The sequence below is a fragment of the Cavia porcellus genome, unplaced genomic scaffold (assembly GCF_034190915.1).
Source record: "Cavia porcellus strain 051 isolate PalLab524CR breed Dunkin Hartley unplaced genomic scaffold, mCavPor4.1 scaffold_5, whole genome shotgun sequence".
Lineage (NCBI taxonomy): Eukaryota > Metazoa > Chordata > Mammalia > Rodentia > Caviidae > Cavia > Cavia porcellus.
Window position 1 is genome coordinate 79,785,543 of NW_026947488.1, and position 16,949 is coordinate 79,802,491.

Genomic DNA, 16,949 nt, shown 5'->3' on the forward strand with positions numbered 1-16,949 from the left:
GCAGTGTGCATGTCCACCAACAGGTGAATGGATAAAGAAAATGTATTTATACACATTGGAGTACTACTCTGCCATAAAGAAAGATACACAAGTCATTTGCAGAAAAATGGATGTATCTTGAGACCATATTGAGTGAAATTAATCAGACAAACAAGCTTAAATATTTCATGACTTCTCTTACATGAAAAACCCAAAATATAAACAAACAACAAAGTGAAAGACAACAGAAAGTAGGAAAATAGATCTTTCTCACACTGGAAGCTCAAGAGACAGATGTAAAGGGAAGAGAGGGAAAGAGGATGAAAGAAGGAATTATGATGTGCATGTACACACACTAGCTCCACACAAAGAGTGTAAGCATTATGTACTGCAAACATGTACTACTAAAAAACAAAAATCAAACTTGCCAGTTCCATTAGATGTCTTATGGAGAGCAACACAGCATCATTTGATGGTGGATCCATTAACCTACTTAGAAAATAAGCAATTCTACCGAGCCTTAAAATCTGTGGGGAAGACAAAATAATTAAACGTACATAAATATTGACAAAACAATTTAAACCACCAAGATGACAAATTATTTCAAATTAGTTATCTTATCAAAAATTCAAATTATATCTGTGACTCTTAAAAACATGCTGAAAGCCAAATATAATATTATTTACCAGTAACTTGAAAAGAAGCTGGTTAAAACCTCGGAAGTTGATTACTGATATTCTTCAAAATAAGGCTTAAAATATCAAAATATGTAGGATGCTAAAAAATGCTAAGTAGTTTCTAACAAGGGATAAATTTTTTTTATTAAAGAGAAAGAAACAAAAAAATAAAAAAAAGGTAGAAATAATATAGAATTACAGAAAAATAAACAGTAAGAAATCACTAGTTGTTAAGTTACATATTGTCATATTAGAAATAGTTCTTTAGGTTACAAATTTAAAGCATACAAAGTGACATTCAAATAGTGACACTGCCAATAGTTCTGCTCAATGATCCAACAAAAACTTAGTTATCAGTCCAACACACTTGTTTTTTATCTTAAAGAGGGTAAGATTAAACATATCAAAACAGAACAAAACAGTTCAAAAAGAAACAATTTAAAGAAATACAGATTTCAAAGCAAGTTCACTGGAGTTCTTCACTGTCTACCTTATTGTCTCTAGTTTTCTTCCAAATAGTTGTCCCCATCTTCACACACATTGAATACATACTGTGTATTATAGAACTAATCAAATCATTACAGGATGATGAAGGCCTGACATTGGGGAAGTCAATGACTACCATAGTGTCTCTCATTCTCTTCGTAGTAGGTGTCCTTATCTTTACATATGCTGAAATTGAACTTAAGAGACCAGACTAATATCACTCTCAACAGTGAATAATAGCATTGCTAGATTTTATATCATAATGCTGCAGATTTAGCATTGGGTTTCTTAGTGTCTCTTCTTCTTCAGAGAATCTGTTCATTACATCATTATATCTGTTCCCATAAATAGTTTAAAAAATTCTTCCCACGTGTGAATTTCTACATGTATATCTATCTTCTCTGTATTATAGGGAAAAACAGATCATTAACAAGACAACAAAACAAATTTCTAGAAAAACATGCAGGGAAAAAGACACATAAGACCACAATATTAGGTGATCTACCGTAGTTACTACGCTTTCTCTTGTTATTTTCAATAGACTTGTCCACATCATCAGGCTTAATATACTTAAAGCACAGTATTGCATTGCTATTTTTATAAAAACACAACTTTGAAGACGTTGTAGAACTTGAGAGCGATTAATAATCAAAACCGGTATGGATATCTTTTACATCTTGTCATCTTCAGCGTAGTTGCCTCTACTTTTAGATTTGATACTATCAAGCATACCAAATTTGAATAAAATCAGCCAAGGCAAAACCACGGTCTAACAAATCAGATTCAAATAAGATCAGTCATACTAAGACAATTAATTAATATAGGGTTTCAGTTTAAGTTAATAGGAAATTAAGGATAGTTACCATGGTATAACCTGCTATTTTGGGGTGAGATGTCTGTACCCTCAAATCTGATATGAGTGGACAGACCAGAACAAAATAAAATCAAACTAAACAGAGTGTTAAGACTACTGTGACTTTTAAATCCTGATACTATTAACAATGTCCTCTGCCTTTCTTTTTTTAGGCTATTTTTCACCTTTCCCTTTCTCAGGATGCTTTGTATTTTTGGGTCCCACTAGCCTCTTTAGTTTTTAGATTAGGGGGCCAGCCTGTTGTCTATCTGAGTGTTGCTGAACCTTTTTACCCCTGAGCTTGGTCTTGAGCTATATTACTTACTAAAGTCACAGGGTTTTCCTTCCTTCCAGCTGTGTAGTTCTACACTGTCCAAAAGTATCATAGCTTTCCAATCTATCTGTGGCTGCTGGATTAGTTGTTCCTATTTTTCTCTGGTTTCCTGTCAAATATAGCTTTGCTTTCTCATCTTACTTTCGGTTTATTAACCCTCTTTCGGGTTGAGTGTATTTCCTATTCAGAGCATCTCGATGGTGCCTGCCTCCTAATCTACTCTGCTTTTTTTAGTGTATCAAGGCTATCTATATTAAAGACTGTAGCTTACTGTCTCTGCCTCATGTCTGCTGTTCTATTTTACTGCTATATTTTGTCCATTTTACTCCCTCATTCCACTGTCTGCCCTGTTCATTGAGGCCTCTCTGACAGGGTTGCTGGAATCTTGTTTTTTTCTCCTCTCTCTGGAATGTCCTTCAGTATTTTTTGTAGGGTTGGGATGGTGACCATGACTCCCACAGTTCCTCCTTGTCTTGGAAAGACCTTATTTCTCCATTAATTTTGAGAAAGAGTTTTTCTGGGTACCTCAGTCTTGGTTGCAGACTATTTTCTTTCAGGGCTTAGAGACTATTTCCCCCTAGGCTCTTCTCGATTTGAGTTTGTGTTGATAAGTTTTGTTATTTTGACAGTTTTTCCATTGTTTTGACAGTTTTTCCATTGTAAGTAATCTGCTTCTTTTCCCTGTACTCTGTTCTTTTGGTGGATTTCTGGAATCTTGATTATTACATGTCTGGGTGTAGATCTATTTTGGTTGTAGGTGGCTGGAGTTCTGGATGCCTCATTTATCTGTGTATCATGTCTTTTTTCTACGCTTGGGAAGTTTTCCTTTATTGTATCTGTGAATATTCTTTGTAGTTCATTTTTGGTTAGTCCTTCTTCACTCATGTGCTTTATTCTTAAGTTATGTATCATTTTGTCATCTTCTAGCCTTTGAATTGTTTCTTTCTGGTTCCTGTTACTTTTAAGAGATTTTTCTTTTGTGATCATGTATCATAAATCTCTTTTCAAGTTTCAAAAGGCTAACTTTAGTTTCTGTCAAGGCATTTTGCCAGTTTTCAATGGAGTTTTTAGTTTCCTGGTAATCTCTTTGGATTTTATGTATTCTAGGTTGTTTAAATTCTTCACCAAGAGTTTTTCTTTTCTGATTTCCTCCATTCTCCCATCTGTGTTCTCTTGGGAGGGGCTTATCATTTCTTCAATTAATCTTTCTATATCTCTCTCACTTGGATCAGAAGTACAGTTTTAAATTAATCTATAAGGTCATGAATGTATTTCTTTATGTCCACTGATGCTGTGTCTAGTATTGGATGGTATTACACTGGTTCTCTTCTGTATTTACTTCTCCTGGGCTTATTTTCCCAGGTTCGGCAGATTTTTTTTTATTTCTATCTCTTGTCATGTTTCTGGTTTCTTTCAGACTGGTGTGTCCTGGGGGGTCTCTGGCCTTCTCCGTATTGCTTAGGGTCTTTCCAAAGCATGCTGCCTAGGGGTTTGCTGCCCTCCCCAATTTGCTGTTATCTGAGGTACACGCAGGGATGCAGGGACAGTGCAGGCTAGCCTCGAGCCTCTGAGCCAGTCAATCCACAAGTTAGGTTGTACCTTGTGGATGTCACAGAGTCGCGACAATTTTATAGCTCAGCCCCAACAGACCCCGCCAGTCCTCTCTGTGCCAGGGGCAACTATCTGATGTCACCACGGTGCTAGGCTCTGCCCAACTCCAAGATGTCCTCCACCAGTCCTGTCTGTGTCAGGGGTGGACAACTGATGCCACCAAGGTGCTGGGCTCTGCCCAATTCCAAGATGTCCTCCAGCCAGCAACAGCAGCCACGGGACCCAATCCCTAAAATTCACCGGGAATCAATACAGTTCTTCCTCTTGGGTCCACTTCACACTGTGCCATGTCTTCACTGAGCTCCCAGCACAATGTGGATTGGTCAGAAAACTACATGGTGACTGTCTTCAGAGCCCAGATATATGGTCACAGTCTCCTCTGGTGCAGTCAGGTGGCTCTGGCTGCTTCACAGGGCCCCAGGTCCCAATTTTCAGCACTCACTGAGAGCCAATATAGCTCTTCCCCTTGGATCCACTGTTCACTGTGCCACATCCTCCTATTAAGGGTCCGAGATTTGCCAACTCCCATTATCAGCAGCTGCTGCAACTTTGGATCCTCTGGACGCGCCTAGTATAACGTGGAATGGGTCTCAGTAAGCGTGATGGGTCTCAGCTCTCTATCTGTGCTTTTCCTTCTTCTTCCTAGTTTTATTTTTCCCTTCAGTTACCGCCTTGGTTAATAAGAATCATTATCCATTCGTCTGGCCCTCTCCATGTTGTCATATTCTAGCATCTGATTTGATTTCTCCGCAGAGACTCTGCACCCAGCCCCCTAGCAAGCTGCCATTTTTTCTCCCTCTCTCACGAGAGATATATTTTAAGATGTAATATTAGTAGCTAACATTTACTGACCACTATGTGTCACATACTGTTCTAAGAATTTATATGAAGTTAGATAATGTGTCCAATGTTTCAAGGAGGATGAGGGATTCAATTTAGGAAGCTTGGCTCTATAAAAGCACATAATAATACACTCTCTGAAGAAAGGTATATAGTTTGCTGAGACAGGATAAAAAGTTCTTATAAATTAATACAGTAGTTTCTTCTATAAAAGATACTGAAAATTAGAATACTGCCTCCCATTTAGATTCTTCATTCTCTTACCTAACTTACCTTTATTTGCAAACAAAGTTCTTCCAAAGGAGTTCTCAAAATTTCTGGTAGTTGATAATCATCTAGAAGACTTGCTCTAAGACCATTATATAGATGATAGCAATGACCAGGTTGAACTCTTTAAAAAGAAAGAAAGAAAAAAAACCCTCAAAAGTGTTATCAATGACTTTTCAGAATTTCAGAGAAAAGAAGGGAAAGTAGGCTGTTTCTTACAAGCCACATAATTGTTTCATATGATTATTATTTCATTTCTATGAGTCTTATTTCTTTTTTCCACTTATTCTAGAAAACTCCAAAAGTCTTTTTCCTACTTTGGGTTCTTTGGGCTTGGTTTTGTGACCTCGGTTTTTCTTTTTTAATTAGTACACTGACTGTATGTTTTTATGAGGTACAGTGCGACACTTAAATACATTTACAAAATGTGTATTGATCAAATCATGGTAATTGGCATTTCTTTTTCCTTAGAAAGCCTTTGAGTGCCTCTCTTAGCTCTTCCTAAAATGTTATGCTTTATTTTGAACTAGTCAACCTACTGTGCTGCAGGACATTAGAATTTATTCCTAATTGCATTTTGATATCATGTGGCAGTTTCTTTAATAAAGTAATACAAGATTCTGTAGCCTTGCCAATATCCTCGTTCCTTATTACTAACAGATTCCAGATGACCATGCTGAGATGAGCAGCCTACTTAAGATCATAATGAAGAGCTATAAACTCAAATGTACTTGTGGATACATGACATTATGTTGGCTTATCTACATCATTTAAAAGGATTTGAAGCACCTTTTGTTTAGTGACCTCTCGAGGACACTAGAAATTTCAGCTTCATATTGGCAACTAGTGATATGTGTGATATCATTTTTCCAACAACAATGAAGTCAGATGTCAAGAAATGATAGTAAGGTCAAGCATTATTCAAGCAAAATAATTCTCCAGGCTTTTGCTGCTATAAGAAAACAAGAGTTTTAAAAATTTACGCAACAGGTCTATGTAAGAAACAATCATTAACTATATAATGCATCTCTCTAAAAATCTCTTCAGAAATCCAAAACACTCTACTGAGGTGACACATAACTGTCTCCAAAAGTATGTCAATCTCATTAGATTTTGCTAAAGGAATGACTAGGCCAAAACATCAATTGCACAACTTTAATAAGCCACTGGAAATCAACTCATACTGGGTAATCTGTAAAGATCATGCCAGTGGGTCAAAGCTTTACATATAGACTCAGAAGGTTAACAAAATGGTTAATAAAGCTTACATTCAACTATCTTTCTCTTCAATAGGTCTATATCTGAAAATCAATGAGAAACTTTTCTACCAGTAAGAAACAAGAGAAACACTGTTACAGCTCCAGATATGATTCTATCATTCACACGAATAAGGGTGTGAAGTACGCATTGAAAGTAAGAAGTTCAAATCAAATACTTAGTATTTTTTCTTAATAGAGATTCTTATGCTACTACCACATCAATGAAAAAAAAGTACATTCCTGTGTTTATGTGGTTAACAACTAGTGAAAAATCTAATGGTTATCAAATATACTGATAAGGAACACAACTATAGAGATAGAGCATCTATATTCAAATTCTGGCTCTACTACAAAACCTTGTGACATGAAATTGTTTCTTTGTATATTTATTTTCTTACTCTGAAAGTGGTGATGATAACCTATCTCAAAACACTGCAGTGAAGATTACACAAAGTTAATACAAAGTGTTACATGATGATCTAACATCCACATAGCTCATTATTATTAACACACATTAAAAAAATTGAAAAATCACCAGTAACATAAAGCATCTTAATTTCAATGAACTAAAATAACGATAAAATACAAATTAAAAAAAGTGGCAGATATTTTCCCAAATATTGTAAACTATAACGATTTTCCTGTTTAAAATTGTGCTGTATTAAAGTTTAAAATATGAAAGGTAAATCAATAAATAATACTGTTAAATCACAGTGATGTATTTTGCTACATGAAAAGTTGTGTGGAGTTCTACAGGTCCCATCTTACCTTCCAGCTCGACCTTTCCTCTGTTTGGCATTGGCTTTACTAACCCACTCAGCAGACATTGTACTGATGTTGTTCTGAGTGTCAAAATGTGTCTCTTTAATTTTTCCTCCATCTATCACAAAAACTACATCATCTATGGTAATGCTGTTTGGAAAATGATATACAAAATATTAAAAACACATTAAATCACTGTTAGTCTATAGCAAGTCTACAGATACATTTTTATCACTCTTTTCATATTTAGTAGGATCAAGCAACTAGTGGCAGGCAGCGTGAGCTGGTACAATGGCAGCACTGTGCTAATTCTGTAGGCCGTGTACTTGCCTATGGCTAAACTTAATAGTTTTCCCAATAGTTTTTTACTTAATTATGTGGGTCCTTTGAGTTTAATACTAGCTTCTATAAAATAACCTGTTCAGTGATAAAACATATGCACCTTAAGGGTATGGAATAGTTTTAAGTGCCATAGATAACTAGTTGTCAAATAATATCCCCAACTGGAGGCCAAGCTAAAAGGACCAAACTGACCTCAATTCCTATGCTTCTTTAGAAAAGTTTTGGGAGAAAAACACAAAGGCCATGTTTATGAAAAAGCTTAAAGGAGTAGTACAGGTTAAAACCAAAAAAATAAAGCTATAATTACTACCATGATTGAGTTAAAAAAAAAAAATTTAAGAAACTGCAAGCAAGCATCTTGTACAGAAAAAAGGTAAGTTATTCTAATAATTTACAGGGCCTAAAAGTTCTATACTTATCAATAATTTACATCTAAAACTATTTTTACCTAGTTTCTGCAATGTTGGTGGCAATTACTATTTTCCGAACACCAGGAGGAGTTCTTTTAAATACCTGTAAGAATGAATACATCAAAATCCTAAGCATACACTAATTTCTGGTACATGATCATTATAATTACTTCACATTACATTCATTTTTAGCGCTCTGTTTGATCACTAACATATGTATCTATTATTTATATTTATAAAATAAATATACATGATTATAAAATTCTTTTGGTAAATTAGCTCTTACAGATTTGAAATCTGCAGGATTTCAAATAAAACATTTGAATTTATGGAACACAGTTTAAGAAAAGTAGGATGTACAGAGAAAGAAGTTTAAGAACTGTGAGGTGAAACCTATGTAGGTCAGGACATCAATGCCTAACCAATAAAAATAGATGTCAGCTGCCTGTGCCATTATATAATTTGCAATTATACTGACGTAATACAACAAAAACAGCCCTTCAAATACTGAACTCTACAAACAAAACAGTTGTTATGGATTAAATCTGATGGTCAACTTAACACCAGATAAATTAAATCAGTATGGTGCTAACTGTAGATGTTCTACCTGAGGAAAATTGCCAGCATAAACAGAGAGATGGAGAAGGAAAAGCTAGGTGTTGTGGGTTTCTCTAGGTGTTACTGTTTGAGCTGTTGGTTCTCCTGGAGGAGCACATCATGACTAATTTCCCCAGTGTGAATTTGATCACTGACGTAAGAGGAGCTCAGGATCTTGTTAGTGAGAATGGCTGTGGTTCACTTTGGGGACCTCCAGTCCTTACATTGAGCATCACTTCCTGGCTCCAGATGGGAGGATGTGTGCTGTTTAATCTCCAGAAGCAAGTCCTCACACTGGCTTTCTGGCATGTACTTGACTATCCTTATCGTCAGACGAGCTCGGCACCTCTGTGTGGCTGAGGATGGCTTGTGGTACTTTTCAAGACAGCCCTGATCCTTATTTCAAGCGTGACTTCAGCTTCAGTGTAGAACCCTCAACCTACCAGCAGAGCTCCTTTACACCACTAGCATAGACTTTTTAGGTTCCACTGCTGACCTTTGGGCCTTCCTAGCACAAATCTGTAAAACAGACTGGCGCGAGTCCTTTTTGTTGGACTCGTGGGAGGCATTGTCATGGGCTCTAGGCTTTCATCTGGACTCATGTAGGACACTGCTGTGGGATCCAGGCCCTTGGCTGAATATTCTTTCTTTAGTGTTGTGGATAGATTCTCTGTACTTTCTTGTGTTAATTCCATGTAATCATCATAAAATAATACTATAAATTCTGTGCCCTGATTCTGTTTTCCTCACAACCCCTGACTGCAACAACAGTCTACCCAACAATGCAACCAAAGAAGGAAGACACTGTAGTCAAGTACCACTGGTTACAATGGTTACAATGCAAAGGAAATGCAAACATCTATCCACTCATTTGCAAAGATAGTAATTGAAGAAGAACAATGTTCCCCAGTCAGGTCAAATATACTCCAGCAAAAGAATATATACTTTACTAGGTTTGGGGGTAGAGACTGAAGTACTACACACTATTCTCCTCTCGAGTTTGTGGGATCAGAAGTCCAAAAGTTCGTTATTTACCCCTCTGTTCCTTCACGTATGTATTCTGTATCATTCAGCTGGCTGAGTCTTAACCAGCACTAGAGTGCTAATAAATACAGTAGAGAGTTTTTTTCCCCCTATAAAAAGAGGTAGAGAAACTAAAGAGGAAAAAATATAGATTTTCTGAAACATTTAAATTTGCCAAGGTCTGAAAACAATGTAGTGCAGAAAATTACCTTTCTTCTAAGAATAGGGTTCATTCTAATTAGGGAAAGTCCTGTATCTCAGAGCCAAAACACAAATATATTATTAATGAACAGAAAATCTTGTATCTGTTATTATACTAAGCATAAAATAAAAATCCCAAGCTTCAGGCTATACTATGTCATAGAAGATTTATTTCTAGGTTTAATGACTTTTAGTGATATTTATACACTCATGTATCTTCTTTTATTCTGGGAACACAAACAAGTTATTGGTGAAATCAATTCTTTAAAGTTTTCCCTGTATAGACAAAACTAATTTGATTTTGGATTACCCCTTGTTAGTCAACTTTTTGTGCAGTCATCCCTGAAGCACCATTTGTTAAAGATGCTCAAAGAAGCATTTTTTCATATGGATTACTCTGAAAATGCTTTTTAAAAAAAGAAACACAAAAACCAGTCCTTAAAAATGCTTCAGCTTAAAAGAAAACAAATACATTTAACAACATACCTGTGTCTGATTTACTGTAGGCATCAGTGAATGTAACGGTATAATGATAAATTTATCTGAAAATTTAAAAACAAATTGAACTTTAAAGAGATGCAGAAAAGACCTACTAAACATATATAGAACAATGAATTCAGATGATGAACTATATTATATATTACATGATTCTTAATTTATGTTTCTACATATAATTAAATTCTTTTATTTTTTCCTCACTGTCTTGGCAAGTTTCAGTTTCTTTTATTAATTTTATATTGATAAACATTTTGTCCAGATTTCTGAAGAATGCTCAAGTTGAGAGTAGGTCAGGTGCCATGGTGCAGGCCAGCAATACCAACTACACAGGATGATGAGGCAAAAGGATTGCAAGTTTGAGTCCAGCCTGGGCAACTCACTGAGGCCCTGTCTCAAAATTAAAAAACAAAAACAGTGGAGGGTACAGTTTGGTGACAGAGCATTTGCCTAGCAGGTACAAGTCCTTGGACTTAATCACAGATATTGCAAACAAGATAACAACAGAAACAAAAAAATCAAGAGTAATCTTTTCTAACCCTGTTTCTACCACTAATTAAACGCCTGAGGGATGAAAAAAATAATTCTAGATATCAACATTTTAAATTTAAGGTTCAATTTTATTAGGTAAACTTAAGAAAAGTTGTAAAATATTATCTTTGTAACACTAAATAAAGAGCTTCACTACATACCTAGCACCTTCATTTGTGACTCTGAACTTTAGAACAGAACTGACTTCTTAAAAGAAAAACAAGGAAAAAAATGAAAAGAAAAAAAGCAATCTGGACTTAAAATATCAAATTTTTACACTGAGGAAGTCTCAGAACCAACACTTCAAGTCATAGAAGAAAAACAAACTATATGATTCAAATATCTCTCTTGAAATTGTAGTAAAATACACTGACATAATACCTGATTTAAACATCACTTGAGACATCAAAAGATCATGTAAAGTACTGATATTGTCCCAGCCTGGCAGAAAGACCAGGATTGCACCCTCCTATACAGAAAGGAAATAGCCATTACAAAAGATCACATCAACACAATACACTAACAGTAAAATTCTGCACAAATTAAGTCTTCATTAAAATTACACTAGCTCTGGATAATGTAATTACCATCTAAAAAAACAAGCTAACTTTTAGAAATCAGATTTATAATCCAGAGATTTAATCTGTTTAATCTTTTCTTTAAATAACTGCCCAAACACCTTGCTAACTTGAGACTATTTCTAAAAACAGCTCTTTCTATAACTTATCTTTTAAAAGCATTTAAGAAAATTATTTTTCATGGCCTTGACATATTAATCAAGTTAAAATTACACTACTTGAAGGAAAAAACAAAAATCAAAACTAACCTCTTCTTCCAAAACAATGTACCGGATTAGGGCTGCAATCAAATTCAGATCAACTTTATCATCATCCATCATTTCTAAAACATCTACAGTATTTGCAGAGTACCTATCAAAATTAGACAAAGTCATGAAATATCTCATAAAGTGTCCTGGTTTAATCTGCTACAACAACTTACAATGAAATCAATCTGTAAATGGAGAAATATTATATATAGGAGAGAATTACTGTGGCAATAAATATTTACAAGTCTAATCAGTTAGTCCTTTAAGTATGTACAAAACTGAGGAGTCAACCCCAACTTTTTGTTTTAATCATTCAGCACCATGTTCTCACCTTCAACATAAACTTACCTTCTTCGCAGCTCCCTCACATAATCTGGCCAGCGTTCTTTATAAATTGCTTCTTTTTCTTCTTTTTCTGGCCTATTTACATGCCCTTGCATGAAACCTCTCTTAAACTGGGATCTGTGTTCCTTTTGCTCTGGAATATATCTAAAATGAAAAGTTTCATTTTAGTATCGTCACATTTTTGAAACCTTGGTTTTACCTAATGTCTGTGACTTCTTAGGTTGAAGTTTTCCAAAAAAGATTCTTAAAAATATTTTCACCAAATCTTCCACTGAATGCTGGTTAAATTTTATTTTTAAGTGTTCACTGATACATAAAACTTGACGGAATAGAAAAAAAATATTCTTTTCTACTGAAGTATACAAAACTTTAGATCATCCTTAGTGGTCACAAGCCAAACTGGATGAGAACCAAATCAAATTCAATGATTAGGTTCAATGTTGACTTAATGTGGAAAATGCATTCAGTTCTTGTTCAATTTGGTTATGACCAGAACTGTGGAATTAAGTTCATGAACTGAGGTACCACTGTACCTAGAGACCATGCAAAACAACTGCTCAGAGTTATAGCTAACGGCAGATACAAAATCAGCATTCCAGTATTTGTGCATCAGTCTACCACTCTAAGAATACTTCCTTTTTGTTGTGCATAGTGAGAAGCACGAAGAATACAGAAGGAAAAACAAAATTTAAACTATGCCTTAACCCAGATCCTCTGAGTTAACCTAGAGGTCAGATTCTAGATGCACTGGGAAGGGTGGGTGGAGCAGGTGCTTTAGAGTCAGACAGAATTCAAATGATATCGTTGCTGTCAGTGACTAGTTACAAGACTTTACACCAAGTATTAAACTTCTATGCCTAAACCCTCCTTATTGTTTCACCCTACTCCTGATCTGGCCGTTACGTTTCTTTTTTCCTACTTTTTGGCTTCATAGCTCTTCAAGGAAAAAAGTATCTGAGGAGTTCTGATGGACATCTCTGAACTATGGACCAGTCTCTTGTCAATTCTCCTCCTAAAGCTATACACAGAAGCTGTTCTCTTTGCTTCAGGAGATTCTTTAGCTATATGATACCTTACCTAACTTTCTGGGAGTATAAGTAAGCAATTTATCATCATGTAACTTTAGATTACTGGTCCTTAAAAATTAGTCTGTTATCATCAAACTGTTGCTTATTATTTTCTTACAAAGTGTAAATGCACCATAAGAAGTGAAGCACTTGGTAGAAAGTAGAAATGGGGAGAGGAAACAGAAAATGTGTGAAGACTGATGATAAAATCAAGGCATAGAAGACGGTAACACACTGTGTTTCTCACTATTAGCAAGTTGTGCCCTCTGCGAAATATACTTCATCCTCCCTCATGACTCCTTTACTGCTTTTAGGACTTGCCCAGTCTTTCATTTCCCACATACACTAGTTTCTCCTGACTTTCACAAAACAGTTTACAAATCTGTCTAAATTCTAAGAGTATACACTAAGTCTTTGCTTCATTTGTCAGGGAATCTAACACAGTGCAATGTACAAAATAAACCTTAATAAACGTTTGTTAAATAAAATATCCAGTCAAAATTCAAATGGTTTTTAACCAGGTAAAGTAAGCTATGGATCTTTGCTCTCATCATTATCACTCTGATTTAGTAAGTGACTTGTATGTAGTCTTTTAAAAATCTCTAGTATTTATTCACATGTTTATTGCAGGTCAGGCACTGTGCCAAGCACTAATCATTGAGATGACCAAGACAAAAATCTTTGACCTCGAAAAGTTTAAAGTCTAATTTAAAAAGCAAAAACAGATACACCATATGACAAGGTAACCAAGTAGCAAATAGAAGTCTAAAATGAGAAAATGTAGTAAAGTACAAAATCATGAATAAAAGGGTGTGGGCCTGGCATTGGGGAGTGGTGCATATAAATGGGCAAGCCATGGCAGTCAGGACAGGGAAATGACACTGAGAAACATAGAATTAGGCCAGACTAAGGCTCTGGGGTTGACCAGCGAAAGAACTTCAGAGCTCTGCTTTCCTGGTCTTTTTTTTCATCACAGAACACAAACATAATTTTGTACAGTCCAGAATGTAAAAGCTCGTGGCCAGAAGGCCCAGTGCATCAATAACTTGGAGAGATAATGAGATACTCTGCTTTGATATGTAAAAACCTATAATGTTCTTTAAAAGAATTTTCAAAGGGACATGTTATATGCAAGGGGCTGCTTGGGGTAGGGGTGGGGGAAGAGCTCATGTAATCAGATTTGTTGTAGAAGAGAACAGACCAAAATACCAAAAAAAGAGCCATTATATTAACAACGCTTTGGTGAAAGAATGAGAAGGAATATTCAAGGGTAAAGATCCGAAGAGTTTGGGTGTGGTGAGATAAAGTACAAAATGACTTGGAGTAACTTAGCTAACAGCAAGAGCAGTTGGCATATGTGGTATTTAACTGCTTGGTAAGTACATATTAGCTTTTTAAATTGACAGTAGAGAAACTTGGCTGGAAGATTAATATCGTTAACTATTTATTACTTGGCAAGGCACACTGTTTTGATGGAAAATTGGTAGGGTCAAATAAAGAAACAACTTTGGCTTAAAAAATGTTACGTTCAAAGTGTCGATGATACTAGAATGCTGCTGAGTAGAAAACAGCATTCAGGAAGAGCTTCATGCCTGAAGTAACAATTAAGAGCTGTAAAAATCACAGAAAAAAACAGCCAGAAATAGCCATGATTACAGAATAAAGACAAAGAATTAGTAAAAGACAGATAATCACAGGGTAAATCATGTGTTAAAGGTAGGCAACGGATGTCACCAAGGCGAATAAAAAGCAGGTAGAAAAATAATTTAAAAAGTCAAAGGGGCTTCTAATCTTTGCTGACCAAAGATCTTTAAAAATTAGTGACTATTGGAAATGAACTCAAACTCTGTGAGGCAATTAAGTATGGAACATGAATGGACCATTAAATACTACGTAATTTTAATGTGTAACAACATTTGAAAATTCCTGAATCTATTGGAAAATAATAAATTAGAAGGAAATGGTCAAGTTTCTGAGACTAATGAAGTATGACAAAAGTGACCTATTTGAACTTTTATTTCCTAATGGCTACTTACCTTATTTTTTCAATTATATCTTCCAAAAGATATTCTACAACTGGAAAAGTAAATCCAGGTATATGTATCATTGGGCAGTTGCCTGTCGTAAGAGAAAAAAAGCAAACATTTATTTATATCCAAATATTAAAAAACTCTACATACTGTAAATAGGAAATGACTCTAGCAATATTCCTAACTTTAGAAAACGGTGCTGCAGTACAGTTCTCTGTTTTTCCATATCCAAGTTACCTAAAGTCAGTAATCTAGTCCTTACTCAGTAGTTTACTCCTGTACTCATGAACAGTATGCACATATCAGTTCTACAAAATAACACAACACTATGAAAGATTAGAGCCAATTTCAGTTGAATTCAAATCCTATTGGGTGTCTACTTTGTTTTCATCATTAGCCAAACTGGTGCTGCGTGAGAATCCACACTGTACTGCAACTGGCCTTACCCCTGGTAGTATCCAGAATTTGGGGAAGGAATATTCAAAACAAGGCTTAATTAAATATTTTGAAAAGACCAATCTAAAAAAAATCTCCTCAGTACTATTATTTAAATGCCATTTATACTTTACTTTACACATCCTATATATAAAGGCCAGGACAGCATCGGAGGTCAAAGCATCTGTGCTACTGTGGCTGACTCTGGCCTGTGTGCGTTTCAGTGAGACACTCCATGTTAGTTCCAAGTATTTAATAAATTTTTAGATTAGTACTGTAGCATAATATCTGCACAATTAATCTCACAATGGTTAAACAGGCTATATTCTAAAGGACTCTTAAAAGCTGGAACCAAGAAGACTATAAACAAACACTGCATTGTGATTTCCTGTCTTTTTCTTTGTCCTAACATAATTATAAGCAGGAAAGATAAGTAAGGTATAATTTCTAAAGAAAATACTTTGCAGCTAGTCAAATTTAGTTTCAGATTCTATTGGGCTTTTGTTAATTACGCATCTCTGAGTTACTTACTTCACTGTTGAGACTACTTTCTCATTTGTAAAACCAGGCCTAAGGTTTAACTAGGATTAATAGACAAAATCTCAAATACATTTTGAAGTGTTCCATAAGGTCACTGATACTGTATTATTATGAGGAAGTGGTCATCCTAGCCTGTGAGTACATATACAACACAGAAGAATCATCAAAAGGTTTTCATAAATTACTCAAATGTGTATTTTGACATAAGGATGCCACCTCAATTGTGTGGTGATAGTACCAAGTAACTACCTGTGTTCACTATGGGAAGTGATGAAGGCACCATAAAAATAACAGGCCCAGTTCTCTGATCACGCATTTATTTACATTATTTTTATTTTGGTTTTTGTTTTCTGAGACAGAGTCTCACTATTTGGTTCAGCCTGGCCTCAAACTGGCAGAAATCCTCCTGCCTCAGACTTCTGAGGGGTGGTATTAAGAGTCATGTGCCAGCAGGTTGGCTTATTTTAGTTTGGTAAAAAGTTAAATGCAGTGGTTTTCTGGTACCTTCTCTATGTAATAATCAAATTTTACTCACCAAAGTATTCTGAAAATTTCTCAGCATTCAATGTGGCACTCATCAATATCACTTTCAAGTCAGAACGAGAATTGAGAAGATCTTTAATAACAGTCATCAATACATCTGACTGTAGATTTCTTTCATGGATTTCATCTAGTACGATATGACTAACACTGGACAAATGCCTAAAACGAAGTGTGAAGCAGGTAACAAAAGTTAAAAGCAATCATTATTCTTTAATAACTGGAAAATCCAATTTGATAAATGCCTTTTAATTATTTATAGTTTCTTAACTGAAATATACTCACGGGTCTGACTGGAGCCACTGAAGGATGATTCCTGTTGTACAGTATAAGATAGAACCCTGTTTCCTTGGCAATCGACTGTGAATAAAATGTGTAAGTTAATTTTACTTTTCTTTTTTAATATCTTACTGGATAACACAAAAGTTTAAAAGAAAAACTTCACACTTAACATTTTAGAATTGCTTATTTAAACAGGTAGAACAAATCTTGCCTCCAG

The 16,949-nt window shown here is 35.3% G+C and overlaps 1 protein-coding gene across 1 annotated transcript in view; it reads right to left on the minus strand.

The window, feature by feature from the left end:
- The window catches only part of Dhx36 (DEAH-box helicase 36), a 44,444-nt gene that overhangs the window by 15,962 nt on the left and 11,533 nt on the right, over nucleotides 1-16,949 (minus strand). Inside the window, exons 7-17 of the mRNA XM_063249214.1 lie at nucleotides 16,736-16,810; nucleotides 16,446-16,612; nucleotides 14,942-15,023; nucleotides 11,842-11,982; nucleotides 11,494-11,596; nucleotides 11,049-11,136; nucleotides 10,128-10,183; nucleotides 7,859-7,923; nucleotides 7,075-7,218; nucleotides 5,054-5,171; nucleotides 408-506 (exon numbers count right to left, since the gene is read on the minus strand). Coding sequence (XP_063105284.1) covers nucleotides 408-506; nucleotides 5,054-5,171; nucleotides 7,075-7,218; nucleotides 7,859-7,923; nucleotides 10,128-10,183; nucleotides 11,049-11,136; nucleotides 11,494-11,596; nucleotides 11,842-11,982; nucleotides 14,942-15,023; nucleotides 16,446-16,612; nucleotides 16,736-16,810 — 1,138 coding nt within the window. The remainder of the gene's footprint in view (nucleotides 1-407; nucleotides 507-5,053; nucleotides 5,172-7,074; nucleotides 7,219-7,858; nucleotides 7,924-10,127; nucleotides 10,184-11,048; nucleotides 11,137-11,493; nucleotides 11,597-11,841; nucleotides 11,983-14,941; nucleotides 15,024-16,445; nucleotides 16,613-16,735; nucleotides 16,811-16,949) is intronic.